Source organism: Pimephales promelas, chromosome 19 (genome assembly GCF_988280905.1).
Source record: "Pimephales promelas chromosome 19, fPimPro1.hap1.1, whole genome shotgun sequence".
Classification (NCBI taxonomy): domain Eukaryota; kingdom Metazoa; phylum Chordata; class Actinopteri; order Cypriniformes; family Leuciscidae; genus Pimephales; species Pimephales promelas.
This window is the reverse complement of record NC_142787.1, coordinates 20,667,855-20,695,190: the sequence shown is the minus strand read 5'-3', so window position 1 is coordinate 20,695,190 and position 27,336 is coordinate 20,667,855. Positions and strand designations below refer to the sequence as shown.

Sequence of the window (27,336 nt, the reverse complement as noted above, 5' to 3'; positions counted from 1 at the left end):
TTTTGTCCATAATTTAAAATTCCTAATACAAATCCCTAACATATGTGCAAGACTGATAAAAATAAAATTCCTTCAAAAACATGGGGTTGTTTGCTTAAATATATCTGTTAAAAACACTAACACTACACAATTATATATCACGACTTGGAATACCATCCAAATGTTAGTGGGTTGGCAAGATATTTTTCAAGAAATTAACACTCAATATTCAACAAGGATACATGCTCTTTTGAACTTTCTATTCATTGAAGAATCCTGAAAAAAATGTATCATGTTTTCCACAAATTAAGCAGTTTTCAACATTAATACACCTTAAGTCAAGAAATAAATTTCTTGAGCACCAAACAGCATATTAGAATGACATGAAATATCATGTGAAAATATAATAAAATACAAAACCGTTATTTTTTAATTGTATTCATATTGCAAAATATTACTGTTTTTAATAGTATGTGTGTCTAACCCTAAATATGAGCCACATTAACCACATTATACCACAAACTATATGCTGACAGCAGTCATAAGAGGTTCGACTTACAGAGAAGAGCATGTTCTTCTTGTCCTGGTTCACAGCACGAGGGTCAGGGACAGGGTCTGTATGCTTAATTACCGACACAGATTCTCCTGCGAAGAGAAGATGCACGTGACAGGTTGGTGAAATCAAAGTTCAAGTACTACTCGACTGCCCTCGAAGACTAACACAATGAGGATTAGGTTTCCAGTTCATCACACAGGTGTCCCAATTCAAGTTGATTTGAATGTGCATTGATGTGCATCTGCACAATAGCTTTATCGGTTTATTTCTGGTCAGGATGGCAAAGACTCCCAACAAAAAATAGCCATGGATGGAGCAGCTAAAAGATGTGGAAAAGTCGAACAGGCCGTTACCAATTAAGGCAGTGAAGCAAGACCCACAAGAACACTTCCTTTCCGTCTTTCACTCAAACTGGACTGCAGAGACAGTGCACAGCTGACCTATCTTTAAAATAAGCAGCAATGAACCTTCTCAAAAAAAAAAGCCTTATTTTTCCACCTCATATCAACTACTGAAGTGACTTTATAAGGTGGCTTACTGCAGCAGCATTTCCTCACTGCTGTTCAATCTGCTAAGCTAAATCTGAATTGCATCTGCAATGGAAACTATATTGAACTGTGGTTTTGTGATGAGATAAAAGGGTACTGTCTGTGACTTAAACATAAAAATAAAATAGCAAAGGCACCACAATCTAAGATGTTTTGTCTAAGAACATTCAGCATTAGGACGGCTGTAAAAAAACAAAAACAAAAATCAAACCTGCGTATAAAAATACTGAACTGTGGATATTCAATGTACAGGGGCTTTTGCACTGGAGGAATCTTTTCATAGTTTCTAGATCTATTGGCGGAAGTACTCGCTTTTTGGTGTGTTCGCCCCGCAGGAACTAGGAACAATTTTATATCTAGGAACTCAATTGGCTCCTACTTCAAAGTAGGGTCTAACCCAGCGCAATAGGAACTACCAGTGACATAACTGTAAGCTGATTGGCCGTACGCACGCGAAACACCAGCACCCACCATTTAAAAAAAAAAAAAAAAAAAAAAAGCTGTGCAAACAAATTATAGCCTATACATTTACTCCACAAATGAACTCTATGAACATGGAAACTGGTGATAGATGGATCTCTTAACAGTTACGCTAAGGAGAAAAATCCACCAAGACTTTGGACCAAGCAAAACATGATCATGTACTTCTGCTCAGCTAGAGAAATTGGCCAAGAGCTAATACTTTTTTCATATACGGTCTACTTCTTGTATAAATCTATTTTTGTACAACATTTTATCTAGTAACGCAAGACTAAGTCTAAATAAAAGTCAGCCACTCAGTCAAAATAAAAGTCGCAACAAGCACAGCTTACATTACTTACACAACCAGGAAAAGGGCCCTTAGGGAACTATTAGATCTTGGGGAACTCCCCTGGTGGCTATTTCCTAGAACTACCCAGTGCGAAAGCCAAGGTCAAAATTTCTTACTATATTTGGATCAAATTTAAAAAAAAAAAGCACACAAAGAACAACAAATACTTTTTGGACTCCATTTACTTCCATTCATGAGCACGTGAACCCAGGAGAGTGGAAACGCAAGCACTACAAAGTAATTCCATCTATTCTTGTGTAACAAAGTTCAAGTTCAGTGAAGCCAGCAAATTAGCATTAAAGATGTTTGACCATAACATCATAGATTAACCTCTTCGCTCAACACAAACTAAGAATACAAATTTCAAAGAAGTAGATTCTGAATTTTGGTTATATGGGATTCATTACTCATAAAAAAAAAACAGAATCTCCAGACTGTGACATTTTATCCTGTTGCTTATAAAACACTACAATGTCCATAGTAATAGTACCTACTCAAAGCCTAGTATGACTGTACATTTAAAAAGACAACTTGAGGCAATGCCATTGTTCTCACCTGTTAGAATGGACTGGTCCACCCTCAGGGTCGTTGACTTGATTGAAGTCAAGCGAATGTCAGCAGGAACTTTATCACCCACTGAAAGAAAACAAAAACATGCTGTTAAGACAGATAAATCCAGTGCTCGAAGCAAACCTAAACACTGTTATGCCCTTCCAAATTTATAAGAACAATCAAGCAGCAATAAAAGCGCAAGAACAATTCAGGAGAAAGGACTTGGATCCTTTTAAGCAAAGCAAGTCAGGCTCCACAGATCCAAGAAAAGCTGTACCACTCAGAGTTCAAGACTGCGACCATTATTGAGAATGTGCGAGTTAAAATGTTATGTGGTCGCATATGGGTGAGTGGACACTTGCGCAACAGAACGCCGTTGTATCAGCTGCTGCAATCCGTAACTTATGCTCTTAGTCTACATCATGAACCCATTTTCCAAACCGTGTTTTTGACTCATCCTGAATCACTACAGTACGTCTATAATAAGTGTTTATATTCGGGCGGGCTATTTTATCCCGGGGTCGGCTCGGATGCGGAGTTGCCCAGTGCCTGCGTGACTCGCCATAGACATTAAATGGAGAGAAGTAGCTCCGGCTACAGCGTTCTTCAGCAAGACACGTGCAGTTTATTTATTAACGAAGGTAGACGTCACGAGCATTGCACACTGATGGTGAAATGCGCCGATTACAAATTCACAAATTAAGTCATATAATAAATATAAAAATGAAAATGTCTCACGAAACAGCATGCCCCTTCCTACGTCTTTTCAGCATTTAGATGAGAGTAATCGCTCGATGGAAGCGGAAAAGGAAATTATTATAAAATGCAGAAGGTAAGGAGTGTGAGATTTATGATTTTTGTTACAACTATAAACTTTGATAACGAAAATCTGTATTAGCTTATTATAATACTCTAATCTTTTAAAATGTAATGTATGTAATTGAATATTTAATGATTTTTAAAAGAGAAAGATGATGTTGATGAAGGATGATAATAGATAGCGTAGATTATGATTCAAATGTAAATAGATAGATTGTATATAATTCAAATGTAAAATGCTTAAAATTACAGATTAAAATTACCGTCCAAAATCCATGAAAATCCTGAAATTTGGCAATGATAATTAATATATTACAGGTTTTTCTTGCTTTGGTCCATTAAAACCACTATTCATCAGTGAGCATGCATTGATTAATCCCATGGCATGTAGCAAAATAAAAATAAAAATAAAAAGGTGCAACCAAATCAAATGCTGGTGTGACCAACTAAGAAAGTTGGTAGCACCAGTTCAACCAGTGGAAAAGTTAGTCTGGAGCCCTGCCACTGATTACAACAAAGGTACACTTTCAAACAATGTTTGTAAGGTACAGTGCCGATTTAAAACCACGAATCCCCAAGTAAGAACCTTTTGAATCTCAAGTATCAGCTCAATGGTAAATGGCTTTGCAATTGACGATAACGGATTGTGCTTTCAAGGCCAAAAATACATCACTCATCTAAAAAGAAAACAGTACAAACCATGTTATCATGAGTTGGTTGGGTTTAAATTTCAACAGTTTTCTCAGAAACCTTTTAAGGTGCACTTGCTAAGTCCTTAAGCTGTACAAAACCAAATATCACAAGAATTATGGCAATGCATCTCATCCAGTCCTTTTTAAGACATGCAAGAGGACCATCTCAACATCTTCAGATAAAACCTGCACTGAAGAGGTTAATGAACCATCAGCAGCTTTGAAACATTTTGGTTTCGACTTTGACGTAGACAAAAATAGACTCTGCTTCATTCTTTCCACAAACAGAGGGGGGTTTAGTAATTGGTACTAGGAAAAGAGCAAATGTAAATACCTTAAATCTTTTCTAAACAAATCTCTTAATGAATAAGGCGTTGGACACTTAAGCATGCTAAAACACTTGACGTTTATTAGTCATTTGAGATGGCGTATGTTTAAATCCGCCTGATGTGTAAATCAAGTTTATGAAAGAGGGTGCAATGACGAAGAATCTTTTCACAGGATGTTCTGGGTGGAAAGAACTTCAAATAACTTGAGGATACTGTCCTAGATGCTTTGCCTTTTCTGGACTACGTTTTTACCAACATGCAGTCACACCAATAGGCCTCTATGCACTTTTTAATGGAGTGGGAGACATGGCGGGTGGTATCAGACCAACAACCAAAACAGCTCCTAAAATGGAAAAGTTATTTTGATATGAACTATGGTGCACGGTCAAACAAACACCCAACGTAAACAGATTTTGTTTGAGATGAGATTGTTAGTCCATAGAATATATGCGAGGTTCCTTCATTCCTATGGGTTCCTAGTTTAAATATCCTTCAAACTATATATAGTTTACATATACATCAACATTGCATATCACACATATTGCCATTGAACATGCTTTATCAGATTTATCAAGCACACACTTAGAGAAGTGCACTTAAGGACGCTCTAGTGGTTCTTTGGACATATAACAATGTTTTTTTATATGATCCAATTTACAATAATACACCTTTAAAATAACCATAAACTAAACTAAGGAATGTGGTACATAATCCCAATATATATAGTTCAAGTTAGAAAAAAGGTCATGTAACAGGGTAACCTACTTAAAGTAGACAAGGAAAGAAAGTCTTACAAGAATAGATCATTGAAAAATCATTTTTGGACCACCTAATATTATTCTAATAACACTTGTTAATGACAGAGTTAAAAATTGCACAAGCCGGAAGCATTTTTAATTAAAAGAATGCTCAAAAAACACCTTCAAAGGCCCGCTATGCTATAAAGCCCCTAAAACACAAAAATCAAGGTCACTTTCACCAGATCAAAACAGGGAAGTTAAAAAGCTGACAGAGAAAGTGGTTGTGTCATATTGGCTGCTAATAGTGGTTGGAAACAAACCGTCAAACACTCCTCATTGACTTAAAAAAAGGCTTCAGCTGCTATTTCCTCTCACTGAGTAGGGCCCAATTTAGGTTGTGATAACATTGCAGCAATTTCAAGAGTTACACACACACACACAGGTAAACAATAATGCCATTTTTACTTCACAGTTTGTGCTAGAGATATTCACCTTTGGATGATCAAACCAAAAGAACAGAAACAGAGCCAGAGTACTATGAAATACTTAAAAGCAGCCAAGATGATAGCTAGCCATGTTTATAGCACATTGCTTTGCAGTTGCGGGTGGTTAAGATATAGTTAAGAACATTAAAAACTGCTAAAAATGACTATTAACCTCTTTACTTACAACTACAAGATTGATATTATTCAATAGAAAATTATAAACACTGCAATCGTCTACTACAGTATCGCATTGTAGACTACCTGAGGAAAAAAAATGTAATTCATTCATTGCTATAGGAGAGGAAGAATTGTCTAAACTCATTAAATCATCTAAATCAACAACATGTTAGACCTTATAGTGACTAAGCTATTGAAAGAGATGCTTCCAGAGGTTATAGATGCTCTTTTTTAAAATCATTAATTCTTCTTTGTCAATAGAATATACACCCAAAATTAAGTTGGCTATTATTAAACCTCTTATAAAAAAAAATATATATATATATAAAAAATAAAAAAAAAACGCAACTTGATCCTAGAGGATTAGTCACTTACATGCCTATCTTAAATCTACATTTTCTGTCAAAATTAATAGAGATCACAATCCTGGTCACAACTATGTTCCTTTTTTAGAAAGAAATGGTATCTGCAAGGATTTCCAGGCAGGATTTAGACCATATAGTACTGAGACTGCTCTCAGAGTTACAAATGATTTGCTCTTATCTGATCGTGGTTGTATCTCTCTTTTAGTGTTAGGACTGACTGGGTATCGATCGATTCAGATGTTCAAATTCGATTTCGAGTCACAAGCTCTCGATTCGATTTTATTTTCGAACACCTGATGTACTCGTTACATCATAAGAAGAATAGCATCTATGCAATTGTTAGTCTTTGTTTATTCAGATTGTGGATCTGCGTCTGGACCCATCCACAACGCATTCTTGAAGTGCCAGCCTCATCAGCCCTGTGAAGGCCTCACCTACATGATAGCCATCGGCACTGATCCTCAACAAACTCATCTCTATACCGGCGTGATAACTTCGACTTCCAACCAGATGGAACTGATTGGTTCTTAATCCAGTCTGACTTCTGACCAGTAATGCTGCCTGGCTGTTGGCATCGAGACACACGTTTGATCTTTTTCACATCTTTTACATATATGGAGGTTGGGATGCTTACACACTACAGCCTCACGTCTGAGTCACGTCTCTAGTGCTTTTCCATGACACCCAATCATGCTGCATGCTTATTGCTTCACTGATGTTTACGAGATTAACCCCTTAGATTCTGAACAACAAAACATTTTTTAATACTCAATGGTATTGGCAATTCAGTTGGTGCCTAGAAAGTATCGAACTGGATACCCAGCCCTACTTACAAAAACTACTTAAACGCTCTAATTGAACAAAGGGCTAATCCAAGCTTAATCTAAGCCCTGTCTGTGAAACCAGGACTTTAATCGAATTAAGTGATAGCAAATAATATATATATATTTAAAAAAAAACACCACAAAACTACAATAGTGCTCATAGAATGTAACACAAAAAAAAAAAAGAAAATAAAAAGTTACCACTGGTTCACATTAGCTCATATATGTTTTTGGGAAACCACAAGCTACATCTTGACTGCAAACAAATATGTTAGTAAGCAAACTTTAGGGAGGTCGAATCCCTTTTTCAAAGAGAAGCATTAACAGTTCCTTGCGTTGTCCCTGATTGCCTTTGGCTGGTTTGTGCAAAGAACATTCCTGTTCAAGCAGCGATTGGCTGGGGCTCCCCGGGAGCGCTTCCTGAGGGAACTGACAGCGCAAACACACAGGGCCGGATATGCTCTCTGTCTTGTCCTCCAAGACGAGCCTGTTCCCACTGCTGCTGATGGGACTGAACCGATGCCTGCAGAGGACAGTAAGAGAAGACAAAGAGCAGAACACCTCCCCTTCAAACACGAGAGTAGAGAAAGCAGCCATCTGGTTCAATGATTATTTATTTCATCAACTCGCACATCCTGTCTCTGTTCCTACTTTTTACGTACAATGAAACCCCACCTGAGTGATCGCAGTGCAGCCTCGATTTAATACTTCTGAGGACAATTCCCATGAGTCCGAGCCATTACCATAGCAAAGGAAACAATCTTGGTTCATTAGCAAATAGGAACAGTAACTTTAGAGGCTGGAGGATTGCAAAAAAGTGTGTCACTTCAATTGCATTTCAAACCACCTCCAAATGTGGTTAGAATCAGATTTGAAAATCCATTTGAATGTTTTTTTTTTTTTTTTTGCTGTCCAGAATTTCAAAAACCCATCTGGATAAAATCTGTATATGGAAAAAAAAAATGTTTGCTGCCAAAACATAGCCTTGATTTCCATATATTTTAATTGGAAATTAAGTTAAAAAAACTAAATTAAAAGTCATTAAGACAAAGATCAAAATCCACTTAGTTCAGCATTAGCAGCGCTCAGAAACAAAACAAAGAGCCTTTTCTGCATTTTGAAAGAGGAGATGCGCACAGCTGAACGGTCAATTACGCTGTTGCTCTGCAGATGACAGGAGATAGACCAACAGCCCAACAGATCAGATGTTTCATGATGGAATCACTTTACAAGCTATCAGACGGCAGATGTATGAAAGACGAGAGGTAATAACAGATGTGAGGCTGTCATCTTCAGCAAAGTCCTGCAAGGTCATTTTTCAATGAGAGTAAAGTGAAACAAAAGCAGCTACAGGGACTAGAGTTTATGACTCCGAGTCCAAGCTGAGGGAGGTGAAAAAAAAGATAAGTGTACAAGTAATCTATTGTGATTTAACCAATTTAGCAAGATGACACAGGCGCAGCCATTCACAAGGTAACAGGACAAAGGGATGGGAGCTTACCATCAGCTGTAACTGTCGTCAGATATGCCTTTAGCACAAACAATGTGACAAGAGTTACATTTTAAGATGTAATACTTAAGTTCGGGGTCGGTTAAAATTCCTAACCTTAAGTACAAGAGAAATATGTAGCAACCTATGTTTACATGCACCGTAATTGACAGTAGGCTACTATTCAAGTGTTTGTTGTTTTTTTGCTTTTTGAGGTCTCATGCTCACCAATGCTGAATTTATTATATCATACATGCTGTAAACATAACATACTGTGAAATATTATAACTTTACATAACTTTTAAAAATAAATTTTACAAATTTAGTCATTCCAGTGATGACAAAGCTGAATTTTTAGCAATGTCACATGATCCTTCAGAAATCATTCCAATATTTTGTGGAAACAGGATAATTTTTTTTCAGAATTCTTGATTAATTAAATTAAAATTGTACTGACACCAAACATTTGAGCGGTAGTGTACACTGAGGTATAATTGCATTACCGAGGTCTGTTCGTTTGACATCGCAAAATGTATCTGTTGGGAAACTAAAGCATTTCAATGACATTTTTTGGAAGCATCTCTTCCAATAGCTTAGTCGGGTCTAACAGTTAGTTATTGATTTAGATAATTTAACGAGTTTAGACTATTCTAATTTGCAATTCTCTCCTATAGCAATGAATGAATTAAATTTCTTCTGATGTAGACTACAATGCACTGTCTGATGCAATACTTGTCTAATTGAAAGGTAACTTTTAAAGTGTTTTTAAACATTTTTTTTATTTCCCTGCGTCATGCGGTTGCGTCACATTCCAAATCCTGCGTGTTTGATTAAAGATACGTCATGCGCACCTCATCAGGAAAAAAAAATGGACCATTGCTTTTCAAACACCACTGCACCATCTGCTGAAGGTAGTTCGTCGACCTCCCAGCAGAGACTGAAGATGCACGTGGATGCTGAAGATTCATGCGAGATCAGCTGCGAGCTCGGTGTCGATGGCGAGGTTGCACAGCTGCTGCCACTAGACGGACACTTAACATTCCCCTCACGAGACTCTTTCCTCCCTGCAGTCACCTCCCTCTTTGTTTTCCTTCACAACCGCCTTCCCACGACACTGTTTTCCACCATGCTAGAAGGGTTAACCTAAATCCATTCAACCAGCTTTATCCATCCTATATAATTGTTTTTGAGAATCGGACCCCTCTATGACCTCCCTCTGTCCTTCACGAGACAAAAAGGAATGCAGTGCTTTCTTTCTCCATCTCTGATGTAGCAAATTAAATACTGTTGTCCTGCATCACTCTACAGCACTATCTAAACCAATCAACATCCCCCCCCCCCCCCCCCCCCCCCAAGTAAAACAGGAATGGACTTTTTCCCCTCTTTAGATTCAAGTCCCTGGTTTAAACTAAAATGGATGCTACTAAAAGTGAGGCTCCAGAGTCCAGCCTGTGACTAAACTGATTGTGAATTGCTGCAAGTAATGATTTAAAATATAGCCACCATAGGAAAACCATATGGAAGCAAACAAAGTTGTCAAACACTTGTCTTGTTAGAGACAGTGCTTTCTGCATGCAACCATTAACAGAGCCGTGGTGTCTCATATGAGGAAAAAAAAAAAGTCAGTCAAAAAGATTTGTGAAACAGCCTTTGAATTCACTCAGATTCAGCTGTTTGAATCCGACTTGCTCAGTGAACCGTTCAGAGCCATTATTCTGTAAGCAACTTAATCTTGAGTCACATGTCCAATTAAAAAAACTACACAAAAAAGGTACACATTCTTGGAGTTTTGTTACTATAAATAAAAAATAAATGCATTTGGCTGCTAAATGTTTCATTCTAGCAGCCTTGTCATGTTCCAGGTTCTGCAAAATAATCTTCTTTATTCACTTCCCATAACATCATCCCTTAAAGTAGTTCACTTTAAAAAAAAAACAAAAAAACTTTTGCTGATAATTTACTCACCCCCATGTCATCCAAGATGTCCATGTCTTTCTTCAGACGAAAAGAAATTAAGGTTTTTAATGAAAACATTCCAGGATTTTTCTCCATATAATCCACTTTACTGGGTACCAAACGGTTCAAGGTCCAAAAGACTGTTTCAGTGCAATCTGCAAACTGTTCAAAGGGCTTTAAACGATTCCAGACAATGATTCAGGGTATCATCAAGTGAAACGATTGCTCATTTATAAAATAAATAACAAAGTTTAAGTTTTATAAGCACAAATGCTCCGTGATGCGCGTTCGTGACTCTCCTGTTCAAACTTGTTTATCAGAATGAACGAATCTTTTTTCGTGTCATTTGGTTCATTAAACGAACAAAATCAACGAATTGAAAAAAGATTTGTTCATTTTGATGAATGAGTTCAAACAGGAGAGTCACACAGAACAGAGCAAGGCGAGCATTTGAGCTTCTAAAACTTTACTTATTTTTTTTTAAGACCATTATTCATCGTCTAGAATAGTTTAAAGCCCTTTGAACAGTTTGGACTGAAACTGTCTTTTGGACCTTGAACCGTTTGGTACCCAGTAAAGTGCATTATATGGAGAAAAATCCTGGAATGTTTTCATCAAAAACTTTAATTTCTTTTCGACTGAAGGAAGAAAGAAAGACATGGACATCTTGGTTGACATTGGGGTGAATAAATTATCCGCAAAAGTTTTTTTAAAAGTGAACTACTCCTTTAAATGTATCCTTAGCACCTCCACCACCCACATAGTGGCATTGTAAATGGAACGTTTAATTTTTCAGGACCCGTCTGTTTAGGCACCCCTCACAGGTTATGTAACAAGTACACTCACCTGGTCACATTACCACAGGGTATTATTAGTCAGAGCCGCAAAAACACAGGCTCCTCCAACCCCCATCCCGGTGATGGAGGCTCTACTGCACCATGCGGCTCACCTCTAAATGTTGCCCGTTTCATCTCATCATGACTAAGCATCTATCTAACTCCACCTGAAGCTGATGAGCACATATCTCATCGAGCCCAGCATGGACACACAACAAGGTAATAAAACGGTTACACAAGCACACAATGCAAATTGTGTGTGCTGACCCAAAAATGAAAATATGTTAAGGGCACTTATGATAAAGTGTTTTGGTTAATATAGTCACAGTGGACTGCCACTTTGACACTAGCAGCTTTAACAGCCATCGAATGTCTAAAACACTGAAGCAATAAGGAAGCATCTAATGATCTATTCCAGTGAGCAAAGAAACGTGGCGTTATGTGGTGCAATATAGAGCAAAGGGCACTCCTGATAAACCCTATTCAGATGAATTCACATGGGAATTCTAACTTTAAAAGTTAACCAAATTACAAAGTACTTGCTTTTACAGTCATTCTCTACAATAAAACTGGATAAAAACTAAATAAATATAAAAAACGACATCACAAATACATTACATTAAAAATAAAAAACCTGATAAAAAAAACCCCTCTGGAATGAGAATGTTCCCCCCACTATATTATACCACCTTTGAACAGAAGAGGCAAATAATCTCATATTAGATTTCTTTTCAAACAAATAACGGTTACAAATAATTTTATTTTGAAAGTGTCTCCAGATATATAGCCAATATTATTATTTTTTCAGTAATTTTTCTTTGAAGGAATGACTGCAAAGATCCATTAAATTGATGGCTCTTGAAAGTGACAGTAAAGGCATTTAGAATATTACAAAAAAATAATTTCCAATAAATGACTTTTTTGAACAGATTTCAATTCAAATCAAATAATCTTGAAAAAACAAAAAAACAAAATAGTTGATAGTAATAATAACGATAAGAAATTTTTCTTGAGTTTTCTGAAGAAACATGTCACTGAAGTTATGTTAAATTGTTATAATATTTCTATTACTGTATTTTTGATCAAATAAACGCAGCCTTGGTTCATACCCATCTCAAAACGTTTGAATGGTAGTGTGTATATATCATTTAAAGACTTTCAAAAGGATTAAATTCCATCAATACAAAAAAAAGTGACAAGCCAGATATGTACCAGCTCAACTTCCTGCTTCGATGGGAAATACATCAATAGTACAAAAAATTGGGATTAAAGCTGTATTTGAGTTTCACAAAGACAAAAAGCACAGGAAATGCATACAAAAAATTAACATTAGCTCTCATTTCTCAAGCAATAAAAAGATGAAAAAAGAAAGAAATGAATTTGACCTCACAGAGCAATTAGTTAATTTACTGTTTTCTTCAAGTACCAGCAGAGTTCTAATTTGTACTCTTTAATAAGTCTTTACTGTGAAACGCATGAAACACAACCTCTCCCGAGGCAACCGTGTGATCACACACAAAGGTTCAGAGAGAGTTTGTCACTGTAAGCCTAAACCACTGGGAAACCAACCTGTTCACACAGCAGCCGTACCATCTGGATAATAGCACTGCTACTTTACACCTGTTCTTGATTAGTTTTCTACTGCTGGTAAGAATTCAATGTTCAGACTGGCTGAATTTGAATAGTCACTTAAATTCTTACCGGCAACTTCCACAATGTCCCCGGGTACAATGTCCCTGGCTTTGATCCTCTGTACAGTCTTCCTGTCCTGGCGATAGACCTTGCCCATCTCGGGCTCGTACTCCTTGAGAGCCTCAATGGCATTTTCAGCGTTTCTCTCCTGCAAGCAAAACATGAATAGTAATGAGACATTTTCATATTCCTGGGACATTGCGCTAGTAGGTATTAAAAGTATAAGAACTGGGGCTTCAAGGGGTATACATAAAAGTTCAGTAAAAAAAAAAAAAGATAACATTTGTATTGTGTGTTTTAATTAACATGGTTTATAATATCATACTGATGGGTTTTTTCCACAATTGGACCATTGGATTTAAAGGTCTGTCAAATTGAAAAAAATTGTTACTTCACTTATTTTGGAAATAGGCTCATTTTACCACTCCCCCAGAGTTAAACAGTTGAGTTTCACCGTTTTCGAATCCATTCAACCAGACAGTTTCTGTTCTCATTGACTTCCATAGTATTTTTTTCCTACTATGGAAGTGAATGAGACCAGAAACTGTCTGGTTACTGATATACTTCTAAATATCAGAAAATCGGCGGAATGCATGTTAAAACTGTGAAACTCAACTGTTCAACTCTGGGGGAGTTGTAAAATGAACCTATTTCCAAAAAAGTGGAGTATCCCTTTAAACAAATGTCTGAAAAGAGCATAATTATGCTAGCTATAGAATTATGCTATAGAATGCCAAAATGTTTATGCTAATCTTGAAAGGATCCAATTACTGTGAGTGTATGTTATTTGGAGCTGAGACTAAGACATTATTATTAGCAGCTACAAAAAACAAAACAAAATTCAAATTACCCAAACTAGTTCATATGTGATCTAAATATTCAATGGCATATCCTAGAGATGATAAGACACTCCAGGGCTAAACTGGCTGACCTAACTATGAGAATTTTTGTCTTGGATGACTGAGGAACCATCAGATACGACTGAAGGGAAACCGCCTTTGACGCTAACCTTCTTATTCTAATGTTAAACGTTGTGTTTAAAGTGACCTTTTGCTTTCAGCATGATTATCCCAAGGGACACACTTCCTAACAGTGCTTGCCTGCTTGGCAGAGCATTTGGCAGCATACTTCCTGTGGTTTCTCTTGCATGATGGGAACAAAAAGTCTTACGTCAAACAAAAAAAACTGGCGTGCCTAAGGGTGAAACACCAGTTTCATGTCCGGACCCAGACAAACGAAGGGGGGTGGGTTTTGGTCGCCAAGACATTTAAGGCAATAAGCTATAAATAAACATGCCACATTATTAACTGCTGCTAGAGTTCAAGGTATATCTCACTAAAACAGTTTGGCATTGCAAAAGGCTTTTTCCAACCACAGTGCTGTACATCAGTGATAAGATAACTAGATAACTAAAAAAAAAAGTTGACAGAAATTACTAATGTGCAGTACAGTTTTGATGAGAAAAACCAGAGAGGGTGGAAAGTCACACGATTTAGCCACTGACTTAGGCCTTGCGATTCATTTCACAGTTAATCCGAGCAGAACTGAAAAAAGGAAGGCCAATCTAAATGCGTTTTTGGATTCAGACATCAATGAAGCAGAGTATACTGCCCCCAAAAACACACTCGTTTCAAGCATGGAGTCTTTCCAACAGATTGTGTTCTGCCAAAACTTGGATATAGATTAAAACAATTGCCAAAACAAAGTCAGTGCAATAATTAATGAAATGCATTTCATTCATATAGTCTATGAGACAGGGACACACCATCTAAAACAAATTGTTGGTTGGTTGGTTGGTTGGTTGTAACCCAATGCTAACTTCCTTGGCTATTTTCATTGCGAGTAACAAGTTGAAAACAATAAAAGAGCGAACTAAAAACTTAAGGTTTCTAAAATTTGCTTTAGACAAAAACTAAAATGGATTCAGGGTTGACTGTTTGCGGAGTAAAATAATTTCCTAGAAGAACTTAATTAAATACATTTAATTAATTATTTTAAAATTTAAATTCAATTTCCCAGTCAGTGTTTTTGAAAAAAGGTTACACACCAGAAGTTTCATGGCCCACAGAATATTTTATTGCATGAAAATCTGAACATGTAATTTATTAAAAGTAAAATAAAAATAAATAAACTGTTTTATTCTACCTTCATGCAATTCTTTGAATGTGGGCAACGCTCATAAAAAAGGCAACATTGAGCAAAAAGCTTAGAAAAAAAATAATGATCAAAACTTTTGGTTGACATTTCATTCACTAACATTAGGCAGATTTGATTTATATGCGGTTTACTGTTGATCACGTAAGCAGATGCATAAGTAAAATACCGTTTGATATTGCTTGTTTCTGCTTCGCCTGTGTTTTGATCAGGAGATTCAGTACTCTTTTAGAAGATGCCTAATAGTGTCCCCTACCATATTAACTACCAGAGTTAAGAGAGACTTTACAGTGGCCTGTGGCAACCACTGCAAAGGATTTTCATTTGATATTAAGAATTTGTGTGTGATTCCAGATTGCCCTATATGTATACATCTAATTTGGTCCCAGCTATTACTGAAAAAAAAAGATGCAACTTCTACCAACAGCAGGGATCATTGAAGAGAAGGGGCCTCTTTTTGAGATCGAAAAGTAATTGGATATTGAATCAAAATTTGGGGGGAAAAAACAGCATTTATTTAAAATACTAATATTTTGTAATGTGACCATGTGACTGACTCCCAAAATTTAAACAGTAGTGTATGCTCAACAGATCAGACTACCTTTGTACCACCATACTTCAGTATGCATTGGTTGCTGAGAAACAGACTTGGTTCTTTCTCGTGGATGTTTAATGGGCCTGTAAATCTTCAAGAGCTGGTGCATGGGCCGGTGCTCCCTGAAATGAAGTTTGCCCTGGGCTAGCAACTGCTACTCTCCGCTCTGATTGAAAAAGTGGCTGTATGAACCAGAGGATAATTAGTCCTCTCGCCTCTTACATCACACCTGCCACTAGGGATGCAATTGACCAAAAAAACTGGGTATGAGCCATAAGGAATTGTAATGGGAACATTTGTATGCCACCTGTGAGCCAAAACTATATGAAGAAAACCTCAGAGAGTGCAGTTTTCATTTCTTAGTCAACAAAATTGCTTAAACATTGACAACAGCTTATGATTTTTTATATTTTTCTGGAAACCGTGCTACATTTTTTGGGGGGATTATATGATGATTAGAAATATCAAAAGAACAGTTGATTATTAGAAATTGTTTGTAACATTATTAAACATTTACGGTCACTTCTGATCAATTTAATGTACCCTTGCTTCAAAAACAAAAACCATACTGACCCTTTTGAACAGTGATGCATTCATGTGTAAGTGATACGAATACATTATTGTATAGATAACTCCTGGACTTTTTATATTTATATAATACACTACTATTATCTGCGAAACTATCGCCTAATGCAATCAATACTATGCCGCAGCTGTGCCCTTTTAAGAAGATCATTTGACGAAGTAGAAAACTGATAGGAGGAGACAAGGCTGAGGATTTTCAGGCAGTCTGGGTAATGAATGGTGACCAAAATAAAATGATAGAGAGAAATCTGGGACATGGGTTTCAGGGCCGCTGAGAGGTGCCGAAGAAAATAGGGTCTTGGCTCTATTCTGGATTCCACTGGGACAACAGGACTATCTTTAGAAAAGGGCAGCGGAAAAAAACGGCCACATGTTTTCATTTTCATAACAAGGCTAACTACACTTTACGAAAAGACTACATTCGTTACAAAGCACAAGCGAACTATCAGCGGCAGAAACAGCTGGTACTGGAGGATAGTAAATGTAAAGATTTAAAGCTCATTATGAACACATCCCACAAATTTCACCACTGTCACCAAGGCTGCATTTATCTGATCAAACTACTGTAAAAACAGTAAGTGTAAAATGTTACAACAATTTTAAATAATAGTTTTCCATTTTTAAAATATTTTAAATTGAAAATGTATGGTATACTGTCCTTGTCCATAAAGGAAATAAAGGCATCAAAGTAGTCCATGTGTCAGTGGTTTAGTTAGCATGTTTTGAAGCCTCGAAAATAAATTTTGGTCCAAAAATAACAAAAACTACAACTTTATTCAGCATTGTATTGTCTTCCGGTTCTGTTGTCAAGCCGTGTTCAGTGACGCTGCTGACGTGTTATCTGTTGCGCCCAAGCTTCGTTTACAGTCTGAGGGAGATCTTCACAAACATGTCCAAGGATTGACACAGAGGAAGACTTGCATTTTTTTGCCCTGCCATATTTATTTGAACACGAATACACAGATGCACCAGATTACTTGTCAGCAGCGTCACTGAATGCGGCTTGACAACAGAACCGGAAGACAATAGAATGCTGAATAAAGTCGTAGTTTGTGTTATTTTTGGACCAAAATGTATTTTTGATGCTTCAAAACATTCCAACTAACCCACTGGTGTCACATGGACTACTTTGATGATGTCTTTAATTCCTCTCTGGACAAGGACAGTATACCGTACATATATTTTCAATGAGGGACAGAAAGCTCTCGGACAAAATCTTAAATATCTTAAACTGTGGGACGACAAGAGGGTCAGTCATTAATGACAATTTTCATTTTTGAGTGAATTGACCCTTTAAAGAAATGATTCCCTCTGATTTTCTGTTTCACGTAGGCGACGCTGTCGTGAGCATTTATACTTCTGCGTACAGGTCTTGGTTGCGCTGCAGTACTGCTCCGAAACGCTAGTAGGCGGCGGAGGGTTTTAACGTTCCACTGTGTCAAATTCCTCGAGGCTAAGTTACTACAAGCAATGGCGACTGAAAGAGAGCGGATCATGTTGGAGTTGGAGCTTATTGAGGTGGAAAAACAGTTAATTTTAGTGAAATTACTAAAACTAAAAGGCAGAAACGAGAAAAGACGTCGGAGGAGATGGTACGTGTGGAAATGCGTGAGATGGTATGTGCGGAAATGCGTAGAAGGAAATGCGATCCTACCAAGCCGACCAATCACAGATCTTATGGTCCACGTCGTCGCGACGTGTAGTTACATTTTTGAGGAGGTGAGCGTCAGACTACGGCGAAGGGTATGCGGTATGGTACGCATCTGTGCGTATGCTATGCCGTACCTACTGCGCGCACCCTACGCAGAAGTATAAATTGGCCTTTAATGAAACACTGAAAAGATTTTGGAAACATTTTTTTAAGGTAAAAAAAAAAATCTTACTTTGTGTTGCTTTAAGCCTGCTCTTATGAGGACACTGGACAAAACAGGCATTTTGGCATAATTTGTGTGCGTTATGGTTTGTTCAAGCCCGAACGAGAACTCGATACTGACGTGCGCCTTTTTTGTAGGTCATGAATCATGATGTGCGTGTAAAATAGGCAGGTCTTTCAGCGCATTTACATTAATAAGAGCATGATCATACAACGCTAGTGAACAGATACTGCGTAATTGTTTTAAATATTTTTTGCTCTTTAAACTTTTTTTTTTTTTTGCAGTGCCGCAGTGGGGCAAGTGATGAAACCGGTGTTGCGTCTGAACACCGGTAACACCAACTATCATAGCAAGTCTAGACTAGAGCACGCCTATATGCAAAAATCTATTGTGTTTCTACTTGGTGTTCATATTGTTTAAAAATACAGTATAAAATAAATCAAAGCTTAAAGCAAAAGGAGTCCAAACTTACCTGCCAGACACCTACAATGGCGTTGGCTATAAGAATTAGCAATATTACAAAAGGCTCCACAAATGCTGTAATGGTCTCCTCTCCCTCTTCAAACCAGGCCAGTACCTATAAAAGAAAAACAGGGAAAATAATACTTAATTTTTTCATGTTGACCAAATAACCTTTATCAAATGACTGAATAACACCGAAGAGTGTTCCAAGACAACATATTATAAACACTTGAGTGCACCATGTTTTTACACCGTACCAGGGCATGTCTCTATATTTGCCAGGAGTTGTGGCTGTGAGCCAGGTGTCAAACAGAGTGTCGTCAGCAACTGCACAAGAATTACTATTTAATGCATGCCACTTTAAGCTGTCACAACTGACCGAGAAAAAAAAAAGTACTTTCAAGCCAGCCACGTGAATTTACAGGCATGCTGACACTGTCCAGACAAGGTCCAGTGAACGCTGAAGTACTGAGTCCTTTATGTAATATTATCCAATTAAGACAGACCAGCTTTCATCAATTTAGACTATATGGGCTTAAGCTCACCTGGACCACACAAGAGGCGTCACTGGCCTTTTCGAGAACATCATAACACCCATCCAAAAATATAATAGTAAAGCTCATCTTTACAAACATCACGAACAAGCCAACAGCAGCAATAAACACATAGCAAGTATTTTAACACCAACCCACATATTCTAGTGAAGCTTGAAGCTTTCTATTCCCCATGCAGTATTCTGAATATTTTGTTTCTGTAACATCCTGTACGACCTTGTACAACAGATTTCTTTTGCAGATATTTGTCATCATTTTAGTGATATATTGCGTACAAAAGCTAGTTCAGCGACAAACTGTTTTCTTATCAATTAGGCTAAATCACAGATATGCGTCTGGTAACATTCTTTACCCAATTTAGTTCAACAACCAGCACGTTCATATGAAAAATTATACTGAAACATGAATAATAAATACATATTACAGCTAAATATAGAATAGAACCTCATTAAAAAGTTTGGTATGTGGTTTTTGTTGAGCAAGGCGACACTAAATTGATCAAAACAGACAGCAAAAACATTTATAAAGTTACAAAATATTTCCATTTCACCTAAATGCCGTTCTTTTCACTTTTCCATTCATCAACAAATTTTCAAATTTACACTAACCACAAAAATATTAAGCAGCACTATGACTGCAGGGTTAAAGAGCATTTAAACATTTAAGTAGAAAACTTTTTTGTAATAATAATTCATAAAATTACTGTTTTTAGTGTAGTAGTGTAGCAAACAAATGCAGCCCTGTTGAGCATAAAAGATTTCCTTCCAAATATTTTAAATATATTTTAAATTTCCTTCCAAATATCTAAGCAATCAAACTTTTGAATTACAGCGCAATGCTATTTATATAACAAATAAAAAAAATATATATTTCGAATAATCCATTTACTGTAACGTTTCAAAAGACAATTTTGAATTTTTAGTATTAATTTTTTATATACTGAATTGCGACATACAATTTTTTTTTTGTCTTTATAGAACAACTGTAGGGCATACTACAAATGTGCTAGTTGTCTTTAATAGCAACTTAACTAAAATTATAATAGAAAACACAAATGAAATGTTTCTGTTAAAATGACGACTTCTGAATGTTAAAGGATGCAAAGCACAGTGGCTTCATCTTGCTTGAAATTCAGTCCATTAAATGAGAAGTCACTCAAAACCATTCTGACTTCATTTATAAAAGGCTCTTGTGGAAAGAGCTGTGGTTGTAAATTCCAGTTGCTGTGCTTAGTCCTGATGGGATAAACTGTTCTGATTGAATAACACCCTTGCCTTGTGGGAATAACAAAGGCGAATGTAATAGCAAGTTAACGCATCTCGATAAGTGGTTAGGGAGGGCATTCAAGCATAAGCTTTTGGACCTTGATTAGACCTGTGCATACAGTAAGGTGCAAATGGGGCCTAAACCAGTTCTTAAAACAATACACACGACCAATTCAGGGGCTACAACCTTCCCCGTTGCCAGTAGGACAACGTCACAACACTAGTCGCCAGATTAGAAGCTGTGGAACAAGCAACCAATAAGAGAAGTGAACTCACCATTTGAGAGAAAAAAAACCTTCCCCCTCTTTTTACACAGTTGTCATGTAAACAAGCATGCTGTATTAATAATAATAATCCTCAATGTTGATGCAATAAACAATGATTTTGCAGCAAACCCAAAAATCCAAACAGAGGAAGTGGATGACTAAGTTGGTTCAACACAGTAACCTAACCTCTGGACCATGTTCTCAGTTGAGAGCTCTCTAAGCCCTCTCGGACTTGCACCATGCCTGCCATTCCAGCGGTGAAACATTATCCAAACAGGCATGTGTTAAAGACTCCAGACAGCATACATTAACCACTGAGTGAACCACTGTAGATCATCACCTTATAGCCTGATGACAGCATATTGTAACATGATCAAAATATCACGAAGAGCATTTATAAAGCACTCCGACACCTTTAGCATGGTACTCATTACACACTGCATTTCAGTTTTTAAACTGTCATGCAAAGATTAACATTTAACACTTAAAATTTTTAATGAACCATCAGAAATCTAAATCAAAATTGCTATGCTGCACGGCCATAAATCGACAAAATGTACATGTACACACATTTTTTAAATATATACAAAACAGTGATGATTAGCTTGCAGATTTGCCATTTGTACTTCACAATTTTTTGATATGCTAAATTATAATATCTGAGTCAGGAGTCAGACCAATACCAGGAGTGGCACTGGAGCGGGAAACTTTGGGTAAATAGTGAGGGGAATTCTGCTGCTCTGGTTCACTAACGTATGTTGTTCCAGACCGGTTTAGATAACATGTCGCTGGGTGGCAGACAGCCAAAACCATGTCATTACAATCCAAACCCATAAGATTTTGGTTCATCTTCCAAACACAAAAGAAGATCTTTTTAATGAAATCTAAGAGCTTTCAGCACCTCCATTGACAGCTATGCAACTACCATGTTGAAGCTTAAAAAAAGGCCATAAAAGATTGTAAAACTAATCCATTTGAATTGAGCGGTTCAGTCCAAATTTTCTGAAGAGGCATAATGGGCTATATGCACGCATAAGTTCCGCATTTGACGCAAGGATGCTCTTCAGTTTCCGGTTGGGGAGATTAAAGCGGAGGAAAACCGAGGAAAACGAGATTATGGCTGAGTCTTCAAAATTTACCGTCCTCCAGTCTTTGAAACGAAACTTTCATACGTTAAGATGTAATTTTATATATTGTTATGTTTAATTAATATAATTTTAAAAAGAAGCATAAACACAACGAGGGGTGTCCGTTTTGTCTGTTTTTGTGACTAACGTTTCTTTAGTATAACCATGAAGTATAAAATTCAATATAAATTCTCGGTATTGCATTGGACTCTACGATCGGCGGAAGTTATCGAGCATCCTTACACCTTCACCGGAAATACCGCCGTGCATAGAGCCAATTGTGATGAAAATTTGGACTGATCAGCTCAATTCATATGGATTAGTTTACAAATCTCTTTATGGACATTTTGAAGTGACTGTTGTGTGGACTGTCAATGGAGGAACAGAAATCTCCCAGATTTCATTAAAATATCTTAATTTGCGTTTTAAAACTCTTACTGGTTTGAAACTACATAAGGAAGAGTACTAACTGATGATAACATTTCAATTTTTAACTGAACTATTAATTGCAAGTGTTATGTAGCCTAATTGCTCTTTTAGTTAGATGCTAACTTCATTGTACTCTGCACCATGATAAAGTAGAATCTTTTGTAATATAACCTTAATTTATCTAATCCAGAAAAAAATAGTGAAAATTATAATAAGCAAAGTTAAACGATTACTGTATTCAACTTAATATTGATTTGAGGTACTTACAAAAGATATGCAAGCTGCCAGTAGAAGAATCCTCACTAAAAGATCCTCAAATTGCTCCACCACCAACTCCCACAGTGATTTTCCTGAAAAAAAAAAATAAGTATGTGAAAACATGATAATAAAAGACCAAGGCAAAGAGGCGTTAACAGAATACATGACAAAAGATTACCCTCTTCCGCAGGCAATTCTGTGGCACAGCCAAAGATTCACAGCATGGTGAGAGAAAAAGAGAGAAAAAGGTAACATTAGATCCTGAAAATACAAGTACTAATACAATTTAGTCTGCATCATTTAGGCTTTACAGCAAAAGACAATATTGGTATTTTAACGCTAAAAAAAAAAACACACAACTATGTTTGTATTTACAACACTGGTTACTGGCCAAATGTGTAAAACATCACTATTCTCGTGGGGGCGAGCAACAGTGACGTCACACGCCTTTATTTCGGACTCATGCCGGCTGATGAATATCGCCGCATGTGCCCCAGCACTTGTACAGGCCTAACAACCCTCTAGCACTCGATCAACATTGCGAAATCACCTAAACCTACTAGCTTACTAGTAAACTGCCAATCCCAGTCTCCTCTGTTAGCATTAGCCCAGCCACGTTCGTTTGCTCACTCACCGTTCGGTCCCCATTTCTCCCGCTGCCGCTTCGCTTGCTCCAGGCCGAGCCCAGTGCTCTCGTTCACGGAGAAAAAGCTGTAAACTTCCTCCACGGTTTTTGTATGTGCGTTCTCCATCGTGGACGGACGGACACGCTGATAATAAAAGAACTTGCGACCCCCAAACACGGGCTTCTTCAAAGCCTACAGTCCTGACTCCAAGACCTTCGGGTCCACGAAAAACTTGATCCAAAATCAACCGTTGGGACTTCAGATAACAAGTACGCGATGATACGCAATTTAAACTTTTTAGTTAGGGCGTTTAATTAGAAGAAAAGTTCTTAACCCAGGTTAATTCAACCAAGAATTACGCAACAGACATCGTTAGCAACTCGTTGGATGTTCTTGATCTTGGAAATTATCGATGCCTGCTGGGAGCCTTAGTGTCCTTGTGATGTGATAACTTCAAAATTGTATTTCGAATCTATCATCGGCTCGTTCCCTTAAACCGCAGCCGGTGTTCGCAGCTCTAGCACCATCAGCACCAATCGCGTGTCTCTGCTCCGCCGCTCTCCTGATCCGCAAGCAAAGCTCTCGCTGGCCGCATGTGGAACGCGTTCATTGGCTGCACGGACTCCGGAAATCCCGTTTCTTCCTTTGACTTTTCTTCGTCACGTCAGTGTGTGGATCAGCTGACCCTTTTCGTTTTGGCCGACGTCATTCCAGATGAGAAGGGTGTAGAAGTGCAGCAAAGAAATATTAATGTTGTATGCTTTGTATACTATTGTTTTCATTTGCAATAAAAAAAAATTAAAAAAAAGTGCAGCAAAGAAATCCTATGCACAATCTAGAAACGGTAGCGGGTTTGATTCCTGCCAGGCAGGGACTCACCAAAAGATGAATTTACCTACGCGTTCAGTGACTCTTTCTGCTTTCCGTAGGTTAGGCCGGTAGGTGGCGAGAGTGAATGTTGATGAGTCATAATTGCGATTCGTTGACGACCGAATTTTTATTTTTATTTTATTAATAGGCTACTTTTAATACATTTTTATTTTTATATGATCTGTTTCCATTTTTATAGTTGAAGGTTTACTATGTATGTTTTTGTCATTTTTTTTTTTTTTATGTCTTTGTTGTTATGGGCCCAATATATTTGTGTTTGTTTGTTTTAGTAATTTTGCCACAATAAAAATGAGAAGCGTTGCCCGACTGTCACATGTGTTGTAGCCCTAATTTTTTTTTTTTTTCATTATCATGATATCAAATTATGTTACACACATAAACCTCATGTAAAGAATAACAAATGAATTGGTAAATTACAATTACTGAATGTGAAGTTGCTTGTTTACAATTACTGCATGGGCATTTCCTTGTTTTGGGGTTCAAATGTTGGTGTCTGTGTGTTTCAAACCCATTTCAAATTAAAACAGATCATTTTTATTAGATGTGTCTGACAAACTTAACAATTAAACAGTTGGTCATGTGGCAAAAATTTGAATATTTCTGCTATCTTTATGAGACAATGTAAAAAGCAGGCTTGTGAGGATTCATTTTCTTCATATAGGGATTTGTACTGTTCTTCACCATTACCCAGTCATCATTTGGAGAAAAAGCTTATAGCTGAACACACAAGATAAGGCCACTCACTGCACACTGTCTCACTGATGAAAAGGAGGAATGAAACAACATTATAAGATTAACTTGGATCCTGGGTCTGCAATCTTACAGGCTAAGATAAAAAGATAAACAGCTAAATTAGTTTTTGCCAAAGCCGGGTTGCCATGGAGATGTTTGATGTTTCCATGTTTGCTTGTTTATAAGTCAATCTCATTGTCAGATGTCTATCTGGAATATAAAGTTGCAAGAAACATTCACTAATGTTCCAGCTCTGAAAGTTCGTTTGATCACTTAAGGGAAAATGCACAAAAAACCCCAAAACATTTCTGTACACCGATGTCCTATGGTTCCATAAAAGTCGATTTGGCTCATAGAAACAGAAATATCCAAAAAATAAAATACAAAAATAAAATAATTAAAAGGTATCTTGCAGCTCAGATTCACAGCCCATCTTGTCGAGGTTGCAATGTCAAATCGATTCATTCAGACACCCATACTGTATGTATGCATTATATATATATATATATATATATATATATATACTGTATATATACACACACACTCAAACACAAATTATATAAACAAAAACTTTTATGTTAGATGCGATTAATTGTGAATTAATAATTATATTAGATTAAAATATAAATTATATTATCTGTATTATTATATTATAATTTTAAATTGTTATCTCCAATCCTAAAAAATGTAATTTTGTGCTTTTTGTAGTTATGTTCATAATTTCATGGCATGGAATGTTATCTAAAATGATTAAAAATTCCTTATGCAGAAATCATAAATGACCAGAAAAATTATGAAAATCAACTAAAATCCAATCCCTAACAGTTATAATGCAACCTGTGAATCTAAACTGTGAACATTAATTGCTGACATCCACAGTAAGCTTCATAAAGGATAAAACAAAATATGTTCCTTTTTGTATCGTAATTCCATTCATTGAAAGGTCACCTGAGCCAGTAACAGCCCATTTATCATATACCTCTTGACTGACATATTAATTGCCGCAGGCTTGAGAGAGAAACAACAACTCACTCAGCATCTCAATGCTGTGCAATGAATGTCAAGCTGTTTGGCCCAAGCTGTAGATGCACTTTATGAATTTATATCTGACTGTAACAGGTTTCAACAAGGCCTATCTTAAAATGATAACTAGGCATTTTTCTAAGTGGCTTCAATTGTTGGGTGAGAAAGATGAGTTGGATTGTTTGAATCAGTAATAAGTTCATGAGAAGAGTCAGATGTTTCCATATAGAGTACGCTGTGTGTGTGTGTGTAGCATACCGTCTTTTCTCTGTGTAATACAGTGGGGTGACATTTGCATGCTAAACATATCAACAAAAGATAAGGCACATGACAAATCTTTAGTGAAGTGCGACACAGATCTGAAGCAAACCGTTCCTCAAAGTGTGTGTCATCTGAGAAGACACGGCAGGAAGAATACACAAAGTCGCCTTTTGTTACCTGCGCATGGTTGTTTATTCAGAAAACTATCCCCTTGTTTGAGTTTCACGGATGTGGAATGCACCTACTGTATTTGCTAACAACTCTTTCCCATATTCAGTCTATGTTTGGTATCAGTCCCTGGGCTGGAAGCCAAATGTTTGCCTTTTATGGTTCTGTAAAAAAGCAAATGTAAGATTCTGGCATGTCAGGAGGATTGTAAAGCTCTCAAGATACAGGATGGGCAGGCTTTGTGAATCCACTCAGATTTGATTCAGGCTGAAGTTAAAGCTTGGGTTTGATATATTAATCATTATTTTGATCAAATGAATAAGCACACATTATAACTTTATTATTTATTAGTAACTAAATTCCAGCTAAACTAAACCACAAAATGTCATGTAAGCGGACACTGCCATCTAGCGTATTTTAGTTGTAATTGCACCACACATCAGCATTGCGTTGTGATTGAGTGTCAAAGGAAATGTTCGTAATAATAATGATCATGATAATAAAAAAACGTAGGCCTACTTGCAGAAAATGAACAGTAGTATACTTTCCCTTTTTCTAAGTATTTTTATTCTTACAATAAATAAATGAAGAAAAAACATGTGATAATAATATGATATGATATAATACAATACAAAAATAACATTGCACAACATTTATAAATATAACAATTATCGTAGGTAGTCTATTTATCATGGACAAGTATTATAAATTAATGAAAACTATTTTAAATAGTTTTAGATAACAATAACAACACTTTAGCCGTCGACATCTTAAAAGGAAATCAAAAACATTTTAAAGTTATGGAATTAAAAACTTTAAAACATTATTTAGAGAAGCATTTTATTTGAGTGCAATGCATTTTATTAACAGAGATTTTAATTCTGTATAATGACCATTTAGCAAGATGTAAACAACACTGGTCCAGAAACACTTCCTGTTTCAGTTTGTAACTGTTTTCTTTAGCTATTTCACATGTAAAGAAAAAATCTTAAAGATGTTTGTTTAACTTTTTGATTCAGTTTTATATGTTCTGTTGGTTGTATTTTATCCCAGCTTTTATGTAGTGTTAAAAAATTGAAACAGGAAGTGATCTGGACCAGTGTTATTTACATCCATGTTTATATCTAGCAAAATACTTCTTTAAAATAACGTTTTCAAAATGGAAAATGCACTGAGGACGTACACCTCATATGGACTGCCACTACAACAAAATATT

At 36.7% G+C, this 27,336-nt stretch overlaps 1 protein-coding gene across 1 annotated transcript in view; it reads right to left on the bottom strand.

The window, feature by feature from the left end:
- atp2a2b (ATPase sarcoplasmic/endoplasmic reticulum Ca2+ transporting 2b) overlaps positions 1-23,673 on the bottom strand; it is a 34,160-nt gene extending 10,487 nt beyond the window's left edge. The window contains exons 1-7 of the mRNA XM_039688007.2: positions 23,054-23,673; positions 22,598-22,615; positions 22,429-22,511; positions 18,531-18,635; positions 12,860-12,998; positions 2,450-2,530; positions 539-624 (exon numbers count right to left, since the gene is read on the bottom strand). Of these exons, the coding sequence (XP_039543941.1) occupies positions 539-624; positions 2,450-2,530; positions 12,860-12,998; positions 18,531-18,635; positions 22,429-22,511; positions 22,598-22,615; positions 23,054-23,171 (630 nt within the window). The 5' untranslated portion in view covers positions 23,172-23,673. The remainder of the gene's footprint in view (positions 1-538; positions 625-2,449; positions 2,531-12,859; positions 12,999-18,530; positions 18,636-22,428; positions 22,512-22,597; positions 22,616-23,053) is intronic.
- Positions 23,674-27,336: the final 3,663 nt, after the last annotated feature.